At 42.7% G+C, this 17,840-nt stretch overlaps 1 protein-coding gene across 1 annotated transcript in view; it reads right to left on the bottom strand.

The window, feature by feature from the left end:
- The window catches only part of LOC133439458 (ubiquitin-conjugating enzyme E2 E2), a 50,748-nt gene extending 34,114 nt beyond the window's left edge, over window positions 1–16,634 (bottom strand). Inside the window, exons 1-3 of the mRNA XM_061717483.1 lie at window positions 16,476–16,634; window positions 13,658–13,841; window positions 12,822–12,872 (exon numbers count right to left, since the gene is read on the bottom strand). Coding sequence (XP_061573467.1) covers window positions 12,822–12,872; window positions 13,658–13,833 — 227 coding nt within the window. The 5' untranslated portion in view covers window positions 13,834–13,841; window positions 16,476–16,634. The remainder of the gene's footprint in view (window positions 1–12,821; window positions 12,873–13,657; window positions 13,842–16,475) is intronic.
- Window positions 16,635–17,840: the final 1,206 nt, after the last annotated feature.

The raw sequence follows: 17,840 nt of genomic DNA, 5'->3' as shown, positions 1-17,840 counted from the left end.
TAGAATGAGCCTCAATTTATTTTTCTAGTTATGCCCATTTAATGTTTCATGTGGCCTATAGTTTCAAAACAAACATTTTGAACAATGAGAACAAGTAAAATAAAGCAATGGCATTTAAATTAAAATGACCATGTTAATTAAAATACTGTACCTCCTCCCTCCCCCAATTACAGAAGTCTAGTGCTCCTGGCTCAGAGAGGGTGACACCACCCACTCAGAAGCAGGAGTTTTTGCTGCTTCAGTATTTTATTTAACATGGTGACTTTAATTTGAATGGCATTGCTTTATTTTACTTGTTCACACTGTTCTAAAGGTTTGAACATTTTAATATCCCATGCCAATTATTTATTTTATTCATTGTTGTTATTGTTCCCAAGGTCTGCTTTAAAATAAAGGAAAATATTGACATTTGAGAGTGTTCCACCTTTTTACAAAAAGTATCGAAAAGTATCGAAAAGTATCGAAATACAATATTGGTATCGGTATCGAAACAGAAATTTGGTATCGTGACAACCCTAATCTGAATAACTCTTATGTTATGTTAACATACCAGGCACGTTCTCAGTTGTCTCATGTAACGTAAGCATACCGTACAATTATTCATCCTGATGTTGCCTCTATTCTACTTTTATTTTAAATTACCTTTCAAGATGACATCTCTGTTCTTGGTGTTGGATTTTATAAAGTAAATGTCCCCCAAAAATGCGACTTATACTCCAGTGCGACTGTTTTTTCCTTTCTGACTTGTACTCAGGAGCGACTTATAGTCCGGAAAATACGGTACTTGCTTTGCTTGAATAAACTCTTTGTTGACAAGTGAAGTAGTGTGCGTACGTCGCCTCACAGATCGAAGGTTTGAACCCCAGCTGTGGTGTTTCAGTGAAAAGTTTGCGTGATCTCCTTGTGTTTGCTCCGACTGGCGGCTGATTGATGACTCTGAGCCGACCGTGAGAGAGTGTTCATGCTAGTCTGCTTCATTTGTCTTTACACGGCCACATGATGGGATGCCAATCTGCCTTAAGTGCCCCCCAGCACTTGTTTAAAACAGGCCCCTGTCCCCACCCCCGACGCCGAACAGGATGAGGCAGGTATAGAAAACTGGAAGTGTGTGAAATGGCTAACAGACCAGGGATTTACCGCAAAGAAAATACCTCGGAGACCAAACTGTGTGTTTAGCCTCTCGCATTTCATTGAGTACATTAGCTCGGAGTCGAATGCTCATATTTTTTTTTTTTAATTTCACAGCTTTCCACTTAAGTGTATTCAGCCAAAATTGCAAACAGGCTCTTCAACTTCCCCGGCGTTTCCGCAAAAGCACTCTGGGCAGCCATTTAGTGTTTTGGCCAGGGGAGTAAGACTTATTACTAAAACGGTCAGTGATCTGAAGCTGCTAGATCTGCTGCAGAGCCCCTTACTCCGTCTTTTCCCCCGACACCCTATTAGCTCCAAGGTTTGCAGGTGGAGAAATGCCTTTTTTTATATCGTCAATTGCACAAATCAGCACTGAAAAAAAGGGTAGTCGTTTAAGGACTTCTTCATTGGTTATCCTTTATTGCACCACTACCAACAGAATATTAGGAGCATTAGCATTTCATCCCCCAAACCGCAAATATGTCATTACGGCACTCTTAACCTTCTTGGCAGGAACGTTGATTTGTGACTTTGGAGAAAAATCCATTAGGTTTTGAGTAAGCGTAATGGGATCTCAGAGCAATTGTTTACTTGTGAGTTACCATATTTGCTCGCCTGCCAAGAGATTCTTCCGTTTGCTTTCATGTCGGCCTCAGATTACCGTTCAGTCATTCTCAATGACCTAAACTGCTACTGTGGAAAGCAGCGCCGTAATGGCAATGTCGCACCGCAAAATGTCCACACGTCATGCTTCATGCTCGATGTCTCCACAAAACCATTAATAACACTGCGGACAAATGTTCGCCAGAAAACTACGTCTCAAATGAGGACATTGAGAATTCAATGACAGACATGAATCAAGGCGGTCTGTGTTTCCTGTCAAACAACTGCCGCAGTGGAAAACATTAGGGATAAATCACATCAGGTCTCTGTCACTGGGACACCATGTGCACCATCGTTCTACAGGAGCAAATGTGTTTATTTTTCAATCAAAACTGAGCGTGAGGAGGAAAAATAATGAGCACGTATTGACTTGTTTGGGATAAAAAAAATCCAAACTATTTCCAGCATACATCACAGAGATGCACATGGAGAGTGGTGGAAACATCTATGTACATTTTGCTCCCCGTGCTCATCTAAGATACAAGATGGACATTAAACATGTTACCGTCAAAATAGTCTGGAGAGCCATATTTATGTCTCAATATGGTGTAGAAACATTGCTTTTGAAATTGCTAGAGTCAATACAAAATATTTGCTGTCAACTTAAATAACACTTAATCTATAGCCCTTAACTGCACTTTAAAAGCCATAAACCTTTAATATTAATATAAGTGCCAGTTTTAGGAAGATGAATGGCATACAGTTATATATGTATATAAAAATAATTCATCTGCTGACAAACTGACTTTACTTGCACTGGTTTAATTTATAAATACAGGATTTGGAATCCTGTATTTCCTGGAAATTGAATACAAATTTGGATTTGATGTGGGTAAGCGATGCTGAGAGACTCAAATGGATTTTTGATTAGAAAGTATTTGCACTTGCTGACTATTTGGAGAAAGTGTGGGATAGGCGAAGAAAAGTAACATATATGTAAAAATATCCATTCTGGTTTTTGATTTATTTATTTTGTTTTTCCGGTGTACATTGTGCAGCTCCCAATTAAGTGCGTGTGATATTGTACATTGATGATTTTCTGTTTCTGGTGTCTTATAATCCTGTAAGGGATGGGTCTTCGGACATGACACAAAAATAAAATTCATTCATTCATTCATTCATACAGTGAAAATTGTGACCACTCCTCACTTTGTTTTATGCTGTCAAATACCCCTTTTACACCAAGCTGGTTCCAGGGCTGGTGCTAGTGCTGGTGCTAGAGCAGGTTCGCGGTTGGTTCTAAGTAAGAACCGTTTGCTTTTACACAAGCTGGTGCTGCCCAGCAGCTGGCCAGAGAGCCACGTCATCACGTCACCACTCCCCCTCGTTTTCATCCCCACCCTGATCAGGAAGCTGAGAGCCAAAAGCTGTTTTAATTTCAGCTGTAGCGCTGGTAATATGGCACTTTATTAAGTTTTAATATTTTTTCAGGTAAAGTAACCTTTAAGATCCCCAACCTGGGCTCAGTTTATCCAAATAACGCCTGTTAAGAAATTTGCTCTGAAAATTTCGGAATTTCTGGCTGACTGCCGGCTCCGGAGCTGATTTATGGTTCCGCGTTAAATCGACGCAGAGCCTACGGCGTAGGGTACGGCGTACGGCGCCTGTCCCTGAATAAAAATTCCCGGCCCGCAGGGACGGGCTGGGAGCGGGCTCGGACGCGAGGCTGCGGGCACGGAGCCCGCCGACGTTACTGTTGATGGAGTGTACCATAGACCACTGCTGCTTCTGTTTTACATCCATTATTAAATAAATTGATGTAATAATAAAAGAGTCTTCTAATTTAACCGCCGTCTTCAACGCTCCGTTGTTTAAAAACGGCGCTCTTCTGTGCTTATTCTGCTTTGGTTGTTCAGTAACACCGTCCCCAGCCCCGCCCCCAGCCCCCGACGTAAGCACGTAGCCCCCGACGAAACTGGTTCTTTGTGCTGGCCCAGCTAAGACTTGGGGCTAGTGTAGCACCAGTTTTGAGAGCCAGGAGCCGGTGCTTAGGCTGTGTAAAACCAAAGAACTGGTGCTAAGTCTGGCTCTAGCCCAGAACCAGCCCTGGAACCAGCTTGGTGTAAAAGGGGTAAAAGTTATTGATGGAGCATATCTTACTTTAAAAGACAGTTAAATAACATGTGCACTTGGTGCACAAAGATCTAGGTGTTATTTTGACGTGGATATTAGTTGAACTGGAATATCCCGATGGTAGGAAGATGAAAGCCGGCAGTATCGTGGCACCGTCTGACACGGTGTCCTTGTATAAATACATGTAAAATGAAACGACTGACTGATCAAAAGGCAGGAGTCCAGTTAAACGGCCTCGTCCGGCTACGGCTGTAGCACCGCGGCGCTGTTTGCCAATCACTGTGCAAAACAGGATATGAAACTATACACTACGCTGGAGTTTAGTAATCAGGAGATTACATCCAGTAAATCCCAATTATGACACCAGGAGTGTTAATAGTGATCGTGAAAACCAGTCTGTGCTCATCATTGCTCTCTGAAAAAGAACAGCTGGTCTCACACGGCTCTAACCATCTCAACGTCTTAGCTGGCTTGATTCAGAGGACTTGCTTTTACTTGAGGACATTGTAATAGCATTGCAACTGTGGTTCAGCTGTATTTCCCCTTCTAAGATTCATGAGATCAACACAACCGTCATAGAGCCTGAACCTAATTGATAATGGCTGATTCGGAGCATTATCGATCACATCTCCTGGAGTGCATGAGCCAGCTGTTGCCTGTTCTGCTTTGGTGATTCGCTCCAGTCATTACGTTCCAACAGGCTTCCCACAAGAAATATGTCATGATCAGGTAAAACCAACTTACTTAAAGGGTTTGGCAAGAGTGCAAAACCATAGTCTGCACACATTACAAAAGGCACGACAGCAGTAAGAGAAGAGGGTATGGATATTGGACTAGCCTTCAAGCAGTCCTGTGAAATGTTAAGCAAAAAAAAAAAAAATCATCAATCATCATCATCAACTCCGTATTCTTGAACATCTTCAGACATGTTCACAGGAAAAATGGTGAAAAAACAACAACTGAATTGCTTCATTACTTTGATCCTCAGTGTTAAAATGTCACATGTTAAAATATTTTCATTTTAGGCCACGTTTACGCGTAGCCGGGTATTTACAAAAACGGATATTTTCCCCTCTACGTTTTCAAAAATATCCTCGTTTACACGGACCCGCATGAAAACGCTGTTAACGTCATGCCAGCCAATCAGAATCCTGGAAAAAACATCAACAAATGACACGTGTAACTTCCAGTTAAGGCTGATTTATGGTTCCGCGTTACACCAACGCAGAGCCTACGGCGTTGGGTACGCGGTGACGCACACCGTACGGCGCGCATCGCCGCGTACCCTACGCCGTAGGCTCTGCGTCGATTTAACGCAGGACCATAATTCAGGCTTTACTTCCAAGACGGAACGAGAGTCTTTCGTTTGGAGTGACAGAGAAGTGGAGTTACTTTTAGAATATAAAACAGGTAAAATACAAGAAAATATTGACGGTGGCCAAACACAGGTCGCACACATGACGCTGGTGAGTTTCTGGTGCATATGGAATCTTAAATCTCCGTTTTCCTCAGTTTTCCTCGGTTTAGACGCAAACGTGAAAACTGAGTTTTTAAAATCTCCACTTTGGCCGGAGTTTTCAGAAATGATCATTTTTGGGGGCTTTGAGCTGCGTTTTCGGCCAAAACGCATGAAAACGCCTCAGTTTTTGCTCCGTGTAAACGGGGCCTCATTTTCATTTCCAGAAATATTTGACAGTTTTTAGGAAGTATCATCTCGGTCTTGCAGCAAAAACCGGCCCAAGTTGGACTCATGTAATGGTCGGCTCTTGCAACGCCTGCACACTGCTGTACATCACACTAACAACGATGATCAACAACGGCAGTAAGATAAAGCTATCACACAGAGCCAGTGGAAATCATGGCAGAAGCAATCAAGAGGCCCAAGAGAGAAAGAGAAAACGAGAGTGACCAATTAAGAGTAAATCGATGACGGTGTCATAAAAATGTCTTTAAAACGAGCAGATAACCGTACGATTCTCACGTGGTGTCAAAACCATGAAGTAAACCCTTAATTTCACAGAATCAAGCCAAGGAGGCAGCGTTCAAAAGCACATATTCCTGGTGAGACCTGAGGAAAGAGCAAAACCAGGCCGCGTCACTTCACTGTCTGTGGGACTGAGGCACAAAAAAAAAATGCTTGAATCTTTTATCAATGCTGGCAGGCGCTGAAAACACTGGTAGCAAAATCAACAATTAGGCATTAAACACAAGATAAGGCCTTTTTATTTTGACTGACAGAGTTCAAGTGGAGATTCTGATGTAACCTGCAGATGTGTTGGCTCAAAGAGCTGACAGCGGTTGTTTTTCTGGAATTCAAGGCAATAATCCAGTTGTGTTGAGGTTTAAAAACCTCCGTAGGAAGACTCATTTCCTATCGACTTGATAGGAACTAAATTATATTAAACAATAAGAAACATTAAATATTTTGAGTGTTGGCTGTTCTTACTAAAACAAAAGATGATGTGTTTAATGTGCATTTTCCACTGAGGACATGCAAGTATTCTTTCAGAGCGTAATTATCAGCAACAGATTAAATGTGTGCTTTATTTCCTGCGTCATCCAGTTTGTTTTGGTTTCTTTTAAATTTCTTGATGACAGAGGAAGGAAATACTCAATGGCGGTATGTGAAAGGAGTAGAAAAGACCGACATCTTTTAACCACTGCCAGATTTTGGAGCAAGTGTGGGAAAGGTGCGTGTTTTTTTTGTCACTTCAAGCTGTTATCACAACCAGCAACTCTCACCTATAATGTATCCCGAGTGCTAACGATACACCGATCAGCTTGAATAGCCGAGAGGTATTCAATGAGCCCCCCCTCCTCCGCTTCCTGGGGCCTCCACCCCAGCACCCCCTCATGAATATTGATAAGCCCCCTCCTGCTGTGTTTAATGGTAGCGCTGTGAAAAATGATGCCGGCTGTGTCACTCACGCATTATTCCCCAGAGGCATTCACAAAACTAATAAGCAGCCACCACAGACACGGAGATGCTCCATCAGAGCTGCCGGTCAGAACCTGAAACAAAGGCAGCCTCATTTCCTCGCCTCTTCTGATGATCTAAAGATGCATATTTAAGTTAAAAGCTGTAAGTCAGCAATCATGTGACGCCTGCGTGACATAATCAGGCAGTGAGAAATCGGTATGATGCCTCAATAAGAAAATTGAATGCAAAAGGGTCATTGTTGTTAAGCATCGGTGTCACGCTGGTATAAAGAAGGAGAAATTACATGATAATCAGACATGATGTCATGACATGATAGTCAAGATAGTCAGCTGATGCTCAAAACGGGTAGAAAACACCAAGAGTGGCTGAAAGCAGTAATGATTTGCAGCATCATTAAAGCTGAGAATGTTAATCTTGCAGCCCCCTTCCCCCCCAATAAAAGCAGATCCCTGGATCAGTTTGTTTAACGTCATCATCACATCAAATCCTCGCTTTTAAGAAGCTGCAGCACACATGCCAGATGCTTTAAAAGAATGACAATGCCTTCATTTTCACTATGTATAAGGCCACGTTTACACATAGCCGGGTATTTACAAAAACGGATATTTTCCCCTCTACGTTTTCAAAAATATCCTCGTTTACACGAGCCCGCATGAAAACGCTGTTAAGGTGCTATGAGCATCCAAACCTGCAGGGGGCAGTGTAACGAGAAGCGTAAAGTCATGCAAGCCAATCGGAATCCTGGAAAAAAACATCAACACATCAACACGTGTGGAGCCTGAATAATATGGTTCCGCGTTAAATCGACGGCGTAGCCTACGTACGGTGCGCGTCGCCGCGTACCCTACGCCGTAGGCTCTGCGTTGGTGTAACGCGGAACCATAAATCAGCCTTGACTGCCAGTTACTTCCAAGACGGAACGACAGTCTTTCGTTTGGAGTGACAGAGAAGTGGAGTTACTTTTAAGTGTGACTTTAGAATTTAAAACAGGTCAAATAAAAGAAAATATTGACGGTGGCCAAACAAATTGTAAACACAGGTCGCACAAATGACGCTGGTGACGTTTCTGTTGCATAATGTGACGTTCTGAAGCCTAAATCTCCGTTTTCCTCCGTTTACAAGCAAACGTGAAAACGGAGTTTTTGAAAATCTCCACTTTGGCCGGAGTTTTCAGAAATGATTGTTTTTGGGGGCTTTGAGCTTCATTTTCGTGTTAACGAACGGCCAAAACGCATGAAAACGCCTCCGTTATTGCTCCGTGTAAACGGGGCCTAAAGTGCACATCTGACAACCACCCCATGTATAAAGAGTGTTTTCATAGCTAATAATCAAAATAAGACGGTTCATGTAGGATGGGAGGAGGGATAGTGACACACTGGGGGACGGATGCGGCCTGGCAGCAGAAAAAGAGGAAGACCAACAGGGAGGATTTTAGACTTAAAGCCCAAACTAAATTAGATTTTTTGGTAGATTGTAGGTTAAGATGAAACTAAATAAAGCTAAAAAAAAAATTGAATGGCCACTGTTGCAAAAATGTGGCTTGTGAACAAACCAACGACTGGGCCAAAGCAACAATGTTATTTGATCAGATGAGGATATGATCATGTAGGAAAATATGGTCTTGTGGACCACAATGCTTTGTTGTTGCCAAGAAGGTCGCCACGACATTTCTACTTGTTGAGAGAGACGTCTACATGCGAGTGGAATTTATGGAAAACAGCTCAGAGGCCTGTTCATTCAAAAATCGCCAACAATAACAAGCAGTCAAGTCTTCCTCCGACTGCATTCTCATTCTATAAAAACTTTCAGCCAAAACGCTAAAACAAATGCAAGAGAGAGTTTTCCTCATCCGCTCTTTTGTAACTAGAGTAGCAGAAATAAGAGGCAGGTTACGTTGTCACCAAAACAAGCGCCAGTACAGCCGCAAATAAAAGAAAAAAATCAACTTTGAATATGTATGACAAAAAAACACAGTTGCAGACACTTACACACTTGAACAACTATTGTAACCCTGTGTTTTGAAGAGTCTGGTGACAAATAACACGTCTTGCGTTTATATTACGATATTAGCGGGATCCAAGCTAAAAACGCCCGCTGTTTAGTCACCGAACTCCCTCTGTCTCCATTGTACTTTGTCACATTTAACTTTTATCTATAAATCGCATTTCCATTACACTTTTGTGCAAAAAAAAAAAAATGGAATCTCTGAATGTGATAAAGGTGGCCCTGCAGGGGGGTGATGTTTCCATTGAACTGTTTGTCAAATAAGCGTAATTCTCGCAACTTTTCGTATATCATCCTGCAAATCTCTTCAAAATAACAACAAAAAAAATCTCAACGTTGAAGAAGATGGACAAAAAACCTCTTCTGTCTGACAAGTTATTGCAATTGCTGCTAAGAACAGAGGATGATCATTCAAAAAAATCATTCAGAGGAAAAGCCTTTATGTAATCCATAATGATTAATTAATAGTGTTTTAGCACATTTATATCGTATTAATGAGGCCAAAAAACGCTGGAAACTAGATTTTGATACATGAAATGTGCAAATAACATTTCCATGACACTTTGCGAATAAGTGGATTGCATCGCCTGAAAAACCACCTCCTGCCGGTAAAAAAAGGGTTTATTTGATATTTTAACAGTTTTTCGAATTAGTGCCATTTCCATTGCAGGATTTCTTTTTAAACTTTTGGTTTTGTGCAGATCTGGGGATTATGGAAACAAATTTCACACATTTTTGCAAATTTAAAAATCACCCTTACAAAAGGTGATAGAAATGGAACAAACTCCATCTGGTCACTCTATCAAATATAAATTAATAAAAAGGTCTGTTTTGGCCCTGTGTTTTTAAGCATCAGCCAGACTATTTCAAATCACGACGGGAGCTATTCTACGATTAGGTTTCAAAAACAAAACCTTTCTGCTACATCAAATCCCTCTCAGCCTTGTCTGCTTGCACTTCAGCTTGTGGTTTCTGATTCTTCCCAGAATTATTAGGAGCAAGCTGACAGAGACGGAGGCTCAACTTGTTACCAAAGTGCACCGAGGGTTGCAGCTGCATTGCATTTAATCTTTCTAAGTTGCCTTAGGAGAAGAAGAAAATTGTATCTCTGCTTCTTCAGCAATGGATTATTCTGCTGTGGCTGTTCAACATCAGTGAACAGCAGCAGCTTTAAAAGCCACCTTTGAAAATGGATTGTCTGACTCAAAAACATTATATTTGCTATTACAAACTGAGTGCTGAACATCGCTCTGCTATCACTCCGGTCGTAATGGATGTATGCCTGACTGTCCACGGGGAGAATTGAGACGGCACAGGGGCCAAACCGGCGGGAAGCATCCCTCTTAGGGGGTTCTGACTGAAATAACAGTGTCTGCAGTGCAACTTCACATCGAATAAACGCTTCTGTGACAGCAGACACTGCTAAAACATCTATGATTTAATGCAAATGACACAGAGAGATAATGGGTGAGGAAATACAAGCTGGAAAGCAGAAATTTTTTATGACAAGAGTATATCAAAGCGAAAAGAGGGGGAGGATGTGGGACAGATGGAATGCGATTTAGGCCGGGATGCGAGATAAAGCCGAGGAACTCCAAAACAATTTACCTACGGCTATCATCGTTAGCGGTTAGGTTCATGCCTCCACCTCAGATTGTGTGGGTTTTTTAAAAATGTTTTAATATCTTTAGGCTTGGGAGCATTCAAACAAAGCAAGCCTTTCACAACATGAGTGGTAAGAGAGTGATGATGACATTTTAAAGACCAAACTTGCAAATTACAGAGTAGCTGACCAATCTTTAAATTCACCAAGAACAAATTTAAAGAGCTAAAAGGAGAAAAGGGTCAAACATGTTACGGAATCACTTTACTTGACGCAAAAACAGGTCAGACGTAAACAACATCTAGGGGTCAACGACCTTTGTCATCTGACTTAACGCCTGCAGAGATAAGCACGACACATGCAAACAATGATAAGATAAATGTGAACTTTTAAGGCTTTGGAAATCCATTAGTATTGATAAGCCGAGCATCTTTTTCTTTAAATGCATCTAATCAAAGTTTTCTGCTGCTGAAAAGCTTTCAAAAGCTGCTTTATACGCTTTAATGGGTGTACAAGCGCAAGCTGCCCGCGCAGTAATACTTCAAGTGTATAAAGTGAGAATAATTCCTGTGTCAAATCCGCTTCGGCTTCAACACGTCCCTGCTCTCCTCAGATGCACGACAACTGCCGAGGAAAAAACAAGCAGGCTGTCACAAACCGGAACAGACACCAAACCTGGCAGAAAATTTAAATACGTGCCCGCAGTTTCCAAGAAGTGATGATGCACTTTGTGGCCCAGATATGATGCTCGCACGGCATTGAAATCCTTTAAAAAACATCGGCATTACAGCCTTTTTCAGTAACAGAAACGCAGGCAACAAAACGGTTTCACTTATCTTGAGAGGGAGGATGATGCCGTCTGTTTTATTACACTTATCAAGAGTCTAGATGCTTCATTAAATTAGATCAATAGTTTCCTAACCTGGGAGACGCAGGACTCTCGTTGCAGATGTAACTGCAGGATGAAGAGCGGGGGAAATCCTCCGTGATCAGAGTCTCTGCCTGCATTTGTCACAGCGAATGAAATTTACAACCTCGCCTGCCTCACCTGAGCGGGAGCGCGCACGCGCCCGACGAACGGCGCCGCCGCGGTTTCGCGCTCATTCACGGCGCTGTGATCGTTTCAACAAGACATTTCTGATGCATCCGACACCCCGTCATTGTTAAGAGAGGGCTAATCTTTGTGAGAGCATCACAGAAAAACACGTTATTAGATTTTGGAGCACAGAAAAAAGGGGAACACACGCAGGAAAACGATAATCCTGGAGAAGCTTAATTGTTTCCCCAGCAACTAGCTCCCCGATTAAGACGATGACTGGGAAATATCTGCGAGCGATTATTTTACTTTCAAATGACTTACTTGTGTCCTCAAGCTAAATCCTTCGTGTGAGCCGGCCCAGTTTTTTTTTTTTGGGGGGGTGAGGTGGGGGTTGAGATAGATTAGAGTCCTCAAGGAAAACAACATCTCTTTTAGCCTTCAGTGCAATAACAAAACTGGGCTGTGAGCTGAAATGAAAAGGTTAGCTCGGTGTTTATGGTTAATGACGTCAGGGTTTCTGAGGAGAGCCAGCAGGGGTTGATTAATTCATGCAATAAACAATGCCGTCGAGGGTGTAGTAATTTCAACCCGCCAGATGAGTCACACACACCAAGCCATTTTCCTTAATCATCTTAAGCAGGTGCCTACGAAGGAATACGGCCCATCTAAAATCATCAGAAAGCGCTAGCATCCCCAACAAAGGCCGGCTTCCATTTTCTCTCCTAATTTGCAGTCAAGTGCAGAAGCGGAGATGAATTGCGGCGCTGCGATTAACAGAGCTGTAATCGATGACCGTGTCACTTTGTGGTATTTAGGTTAATAAAGGCAGGCTCCCGAGTAGCACCCCAGAGGTACGCCTTTTGTCGTGTCCGCGGACGCCGACGCGCATGTGGTCGGCCACTCGCTCACGACCATCTCTCTTCCTCAAAAGGCTCAAAGCCGCGGCAGTTGCACACAATAACCATTGTCTGTGGTAAATCCCCAGCACAGCGAGGAGGAGGAGGAGGACGAGAGGAGGGGAGGGGGGGGCGACCACACGAGAATCAAAACGGGTTTTAAAGTCACACCGCCACTCATTTTCCACCATTTCAGTGGAGCCACCACACTCTCATGTACAAGGCTGCGAGTGCGCTACAGTCGCTCCAATCCACCTGAGATTACAATCTTAAAACAAAAACACACAAACAGCAGCATTATGGGAACAGAGACAAAAGCGAGCGCATTACGATGTGACCTTCCCTTTTTTTTTCTCTCTCTCTTTCCTGCAGACAAGAAGCCATGAAAGGAGAACATTTGTGCTGTCTGCATCCATTACAGCTCCTGTGCATGAAATGCTTTTAAAACACAAGGCGGCGGAGCGTCCCTACCTGCAGTTTGGAGGTGGGTCTAGTGTTATTTCTGCAAGCTCCTTCTGGATCCTGGAAGAGAAGGATTTTATTGTTTACATCGGGAGGACGAAAGCAGAAGCACATGGACTCAGTATTGCACAGGAAGCTAAAGAAAAAACGAAGCACGAGAACTAATCTTTGATCATCGACAAGCGGAAATAAAATCTGATTTAGAGAGCAAAGAGAGTGCAAACTACTACCGCTATAATCATTAATGTAATAAGCTGTGCGCCTCAGACAACACTGAGGTCTGTCCACATTACGGCGCTTGTTGTGCTGAAGGCCTCTCACAGAGGCTGCTTTTAAGGGGAAGCGCAGACGTACAAAGGGGGATATGTTCATCGCATCAGTCACTTTTATAAAAAGACTCGGCAGGCTCAGCAAACTCCTTGCTCAACTGGTTGCATAATCTCCCTCATTGCCTGTCTTTTTCGAGAATGAGGGGCTGAGACTGGCGGAGGAGCAGCGAGCGGCGGCCATGTAGGAGAGACGGGGAGTGTTGCAGAGCATGAAGCATGTCCCTCGCAACAACCGGGCTGGAATGGGAATATCACTTTGAAATGCCAGCGCTGACACTGCAGGGCCCGAGCTGAGCGAGCTACCTCCTTTTCTGTGGGTTTGGTTTCACACTGAATAGCACGGATGTTTGAAATGAGAATGCCTGTGGGACTGTCGTCTTTTTATACAACTTCACACCCTCAGGCGCGGGGGGGGGGGAGAGGCCTTCAGTCTAACAAACAGCTCCAGTGTAAACGCTGCTATCCAAACTAAGATCCACGCTGCTTTTTCTTTTTCTACTTTTTCCTCTAACTTACCTCTTGGCACTAGTTGAAAGTTTAGCAGCAGTTTTACTGGAGATCTTGGTCTCCTTCTTTTTGGGCTGTGCCTGCTCTCGCTCCTGTTCAGGCGGTACCGTTTCCCTTTGTTCGATATCAGAGCTTCCCCCGCTTGTGCTGGGGCTGTCGTCCGGTCTCTGCACTTCGCTGGACATCGTGGGCCCTGAAAAGGACACGGGACCGTGAGTCAAGAGACAACCGTAGAGCCAGAAAAGGCGTCCGCCACCGATCCCTGGTTAACACTTCAGTCACATATCAGAAAACAAATGTGAACAAGTGTTTTACTCATTATTTAGGCTCTTTCACTGCATTAGGCACTGCTCTTGGTTTCGTAATTATGTCATATTGCTTTGTTTAATCTGTGCGATTTCTACCGCACTTTGCTCAGTGCTTGTTGTTTTTTTAAATGTGCTGTAGAAATAAACTTTCATACATTTCCAAATGTTCATTTTATACCGTCTAACTGACCTTAACTATGAAGATCAAGTGTTTTGTGAATTTTTCAAAACGATGTTGAGGGACTGAAGGACTTTAATCCGTCTCATCCAATTTGTTTAAGGTTTCTGTCTTGACTGAAAGTGCTGAAAACTTCACATAAATTGAACAGGAAGAGGCTGGCAAGGTAAAAGATTATGATGTAATCACCTTGTAATTGATAAGAGGTTACTTTTACTGCTCAGTACACTTTATATTAGTGGCTTTATGAGGTCTGTGTCATCTTTAATATTTTTCTTTTGATTGCATATCTTAAAATATTATGATTTGGAATGAACTTGGACCAAAAGGAGAGATAAAAAACAGCATTTTCAACCAGCAAAACGAATATTATCAATGACATTTGATGAAGGATGAAGGCCAACGTGCCCTTCTTTCCAAATGACCAAGCTGTCACAAATACGTCAGACTGGAAATGGATTAATAGAACAGAATCAGATATCTGATCGGGAAGCAGTTGATCGAGATCGACTCGATCGTATTGGTTCCTAACCAAAACGGAGGGATAAAAAAAACAGCATTTTCAACCAGCAATACAAATACTATGAATGACACTTGAAAAGGGAAGAGGCCAACGTGCCCTTCTTTCCAAATGACCAAGCTGTCACAAATACGTCCGACTGGAAATGGATTAATAGAACAGAATCAGATATCTGATTGGGAAGTAGTTGATTGAGATCGATCGACTGGATCATATTGGTTTCCTAACCAAACAAAGAGATAATAAACAGCATTTTCAACCAGCATAACAGACATTATCAATGGCAAAACACTTGAAAGGGAAGAAGCCAACGTTCCCTTCTTTCCAAATGACCAAGCTGTCACAAATACGTCAAGACTGGAAATGGATTAATAGAACAGAATCAGATATCTGATTGGGAAGTAGTTGATTGAGATCGATCGACTGGATCTGATTGAGATCGATCGACTGGATCGTATTGGTTTCCTAACCAAAATGGAGGGATAAAAAACTGCATTTTCAACCAGCAATACAAATACTATCAATGACACTTGAAAAGGGAAAAGGCCAACGTGCCCTTCTTTCCAAATGACCAAGCTGTCACAAATACGTCAAGACTGGAAATGGATTAATAGAACAGAATCAGATATCTGATGGGGGGAAGCAGTTGATCTAAATTGATCGACTGGATATTATTGGTTTCCTAACCAAAATGGAGGGATAAAAAACTGTTTTTTCAACCAGCAAAATGAACATTATCAATGGCAAAACACTTGAAAGGGAAGAAGCCAACGTGCCCTTCTTTCCAAAGCTGTCACAAATACGTCAAGACTGGAAATGGATTAATAGAACAGATAATAGAATCAGATCTGATGGGGAAGCAGTTGATCTAAATTGATCGTATTGGTTTCCTAACCAAAATGGGGGGATAAAAAACTGCCTTTTCAACCAGCAAAACGAACATTATCAAAGGGAAGAAGCCAACGTGCCCTTCTTTCCAAATGACCACGCTGTCACAAATACGTCAAGACTGGAAATGGAATAATAGAACAGAATCAGATATCTGATTAGGAAGTAGTTGATTGAGATCGATCGGCCGGATCGTATTGAACTGAATAGGAGGACAGACTGTCTTGTCTGTCTGTCTGTCCCCGTGGGGCGTTTTATGGTGATGATATGGATATCAAGACTGAGGTGAGGTGGAGACTCGAAGCAGGGACAGTTTTTATATACACATGACATATACATACATAAATTATATATATATATATATATATATATATATATATATATATATATATATAGATCCCCCTCAAAAAGAGGGGGGGGGTGTAATAACAGCAGTGCCAACTTAGATGAGTGGGTGCAGATATGACTCTCTGGAAAGGTCACCGTTTGCGGAGAGATGAAACACACAATAGGGGGTCGATGGGGGGGTGCGCGCGCAGCCGAGCCAACGTAAACATAATAACGTTACAAGGCGGGGGGGAGGGGGGGGCTCGGAAAGTAGGGTTGGGGTTAAAAAAAAAAAAAAAAAAAAAAAGAAAAGAAAAAAAAAAAAAAGGAAATAAGCTAAAAACAGGCCTCCATTTTATTTTTTTATTTTTTTTAATTTTAAACTAACTGAACATGCGCGGGAGCGTTGGAGCGTTTGTAAGGTTGAATGTTCGGCTGAACGACGGCGTGGCTGATGGAGGACGAGGAGGAGGAGGAGGAGGACGGTTCCAGTGACCCTTCCTCGGCACAAAGAGAGGCTCGTCCCACACATCCACCTCTCCTCTCCTCCTCCTCTTCCTCCTACACTTTTACACGGGACATTTTCACTCGACCGAGCTCTCTTACCTGGCGGCTGGCCGTCGATGCTGCACTTCCCGCGTCGTAATCCCAGGGTGCCGAGCAAAGGAACGGGGAGAAGTGTATATCCTCCTCCTTGCACGGCTAGTGCTCGCTGTTCCACTGGAGGCAGCAGCAGCAGCAGCTCAGGCGCGCTCACGGAAAACAGCGAGGCCGCGCAGGACCGCCCCCGTGCGCGCTCCCGACGGGCAGGCAGGCGCGCTCCCGCTCGTGCCCGAGCTGAGCCGAGGAGGAAAGTACGGTTTAGTCTGCGAAATGCGGGCCTGGGGTGAGTAGAAAGGCCTGAAATGTTAGATAAACAAATGAAATGAATCACAAGTATTATAAATGTGTCATTAAGTGTCTTTTAACACGTTTTAAAGTGTCTATTCAGGCGGGGGAATAGCTGCGCATTATGCGCCCCATGTGTGCAGGAAACAACCCCCCCTCACACACACACACACACACACACACACACACACACACACACACACACACACACACACACACACACACACACACACACACACACACAGACACGCACACACACACACGCACGCGCACGCGCGCACGCACGCACACACACACACACACACACACACACACACAGACACATAGGGTTGCCACCTTTCAGAAATAAAAATAACGGACACCCCGAAAAGCGCAGGAGCCAAAAAAAAGGACATCCCCAAAACTTCTAAAATGCATAGAAATGTATTTATTTTATATGAAAAAACAAAGCGCTTTGATTTAATGTTTAAAGTAAGACAACCATATAGCAACTGAAAAAGCCTCCTATGCTACGTATGTCCACATCAGCCCAGATGTATGATATAGCCTACAGGTGAAGAATATGGTGTAAAAGTTAGTTTATTTCAATAATTCAACTTAAAAGGTGAAACTAATACGTGTATATTACATAGTCTCATTACAGGCAAAGCAAGATATGTTAAGCCTTTATTTGTTATAATTTTGATGATTGAATTGTTTATTGATTTCATAATATATTCTAATTTTTGGAGATTTTTTATTTGGGGTTTTCTGTGAGCCATAATCACCAAAATTATAACAAATAAAGACTTGAAATATCTCACTTTGCATGTAGTGGGAAATAATATTTCACCTTAAGTTGAATTTACTACGAATGAAGCTTTGCAATATATTCAAATTTTCCGACCTCCACCTGTATATTATGACAGTAATAAATAAGAGCAAGATATGTGTCTGTATTGGTTCAATACGGAACGCAACTTTTAATTCCCAATCCGTATTTCAAGGGACCAGTGGCAAGCCTACACACACACACACACACACACACACACAAACACACACACACACACACACACACACACACACACACACACACACACACAC

This window comes from Cololabis saira, chromosome 3 (assembly GCF_033807715.1).
Source record: "Cololabis saira isolate AMF1-May2022 chromosome 3, fColSai1.1, whole genome shotgun sequence".
NCBI lineage: Eukaryota > Metazoa > Chordata > Actinopteri > Beloniformes > Belonidae > Cololabis > Cololabis saira.
Note: the sequence above shows the minus strand (reverse complement) of the source record. Positions and strands in the feature narration are given on the sequence as shown.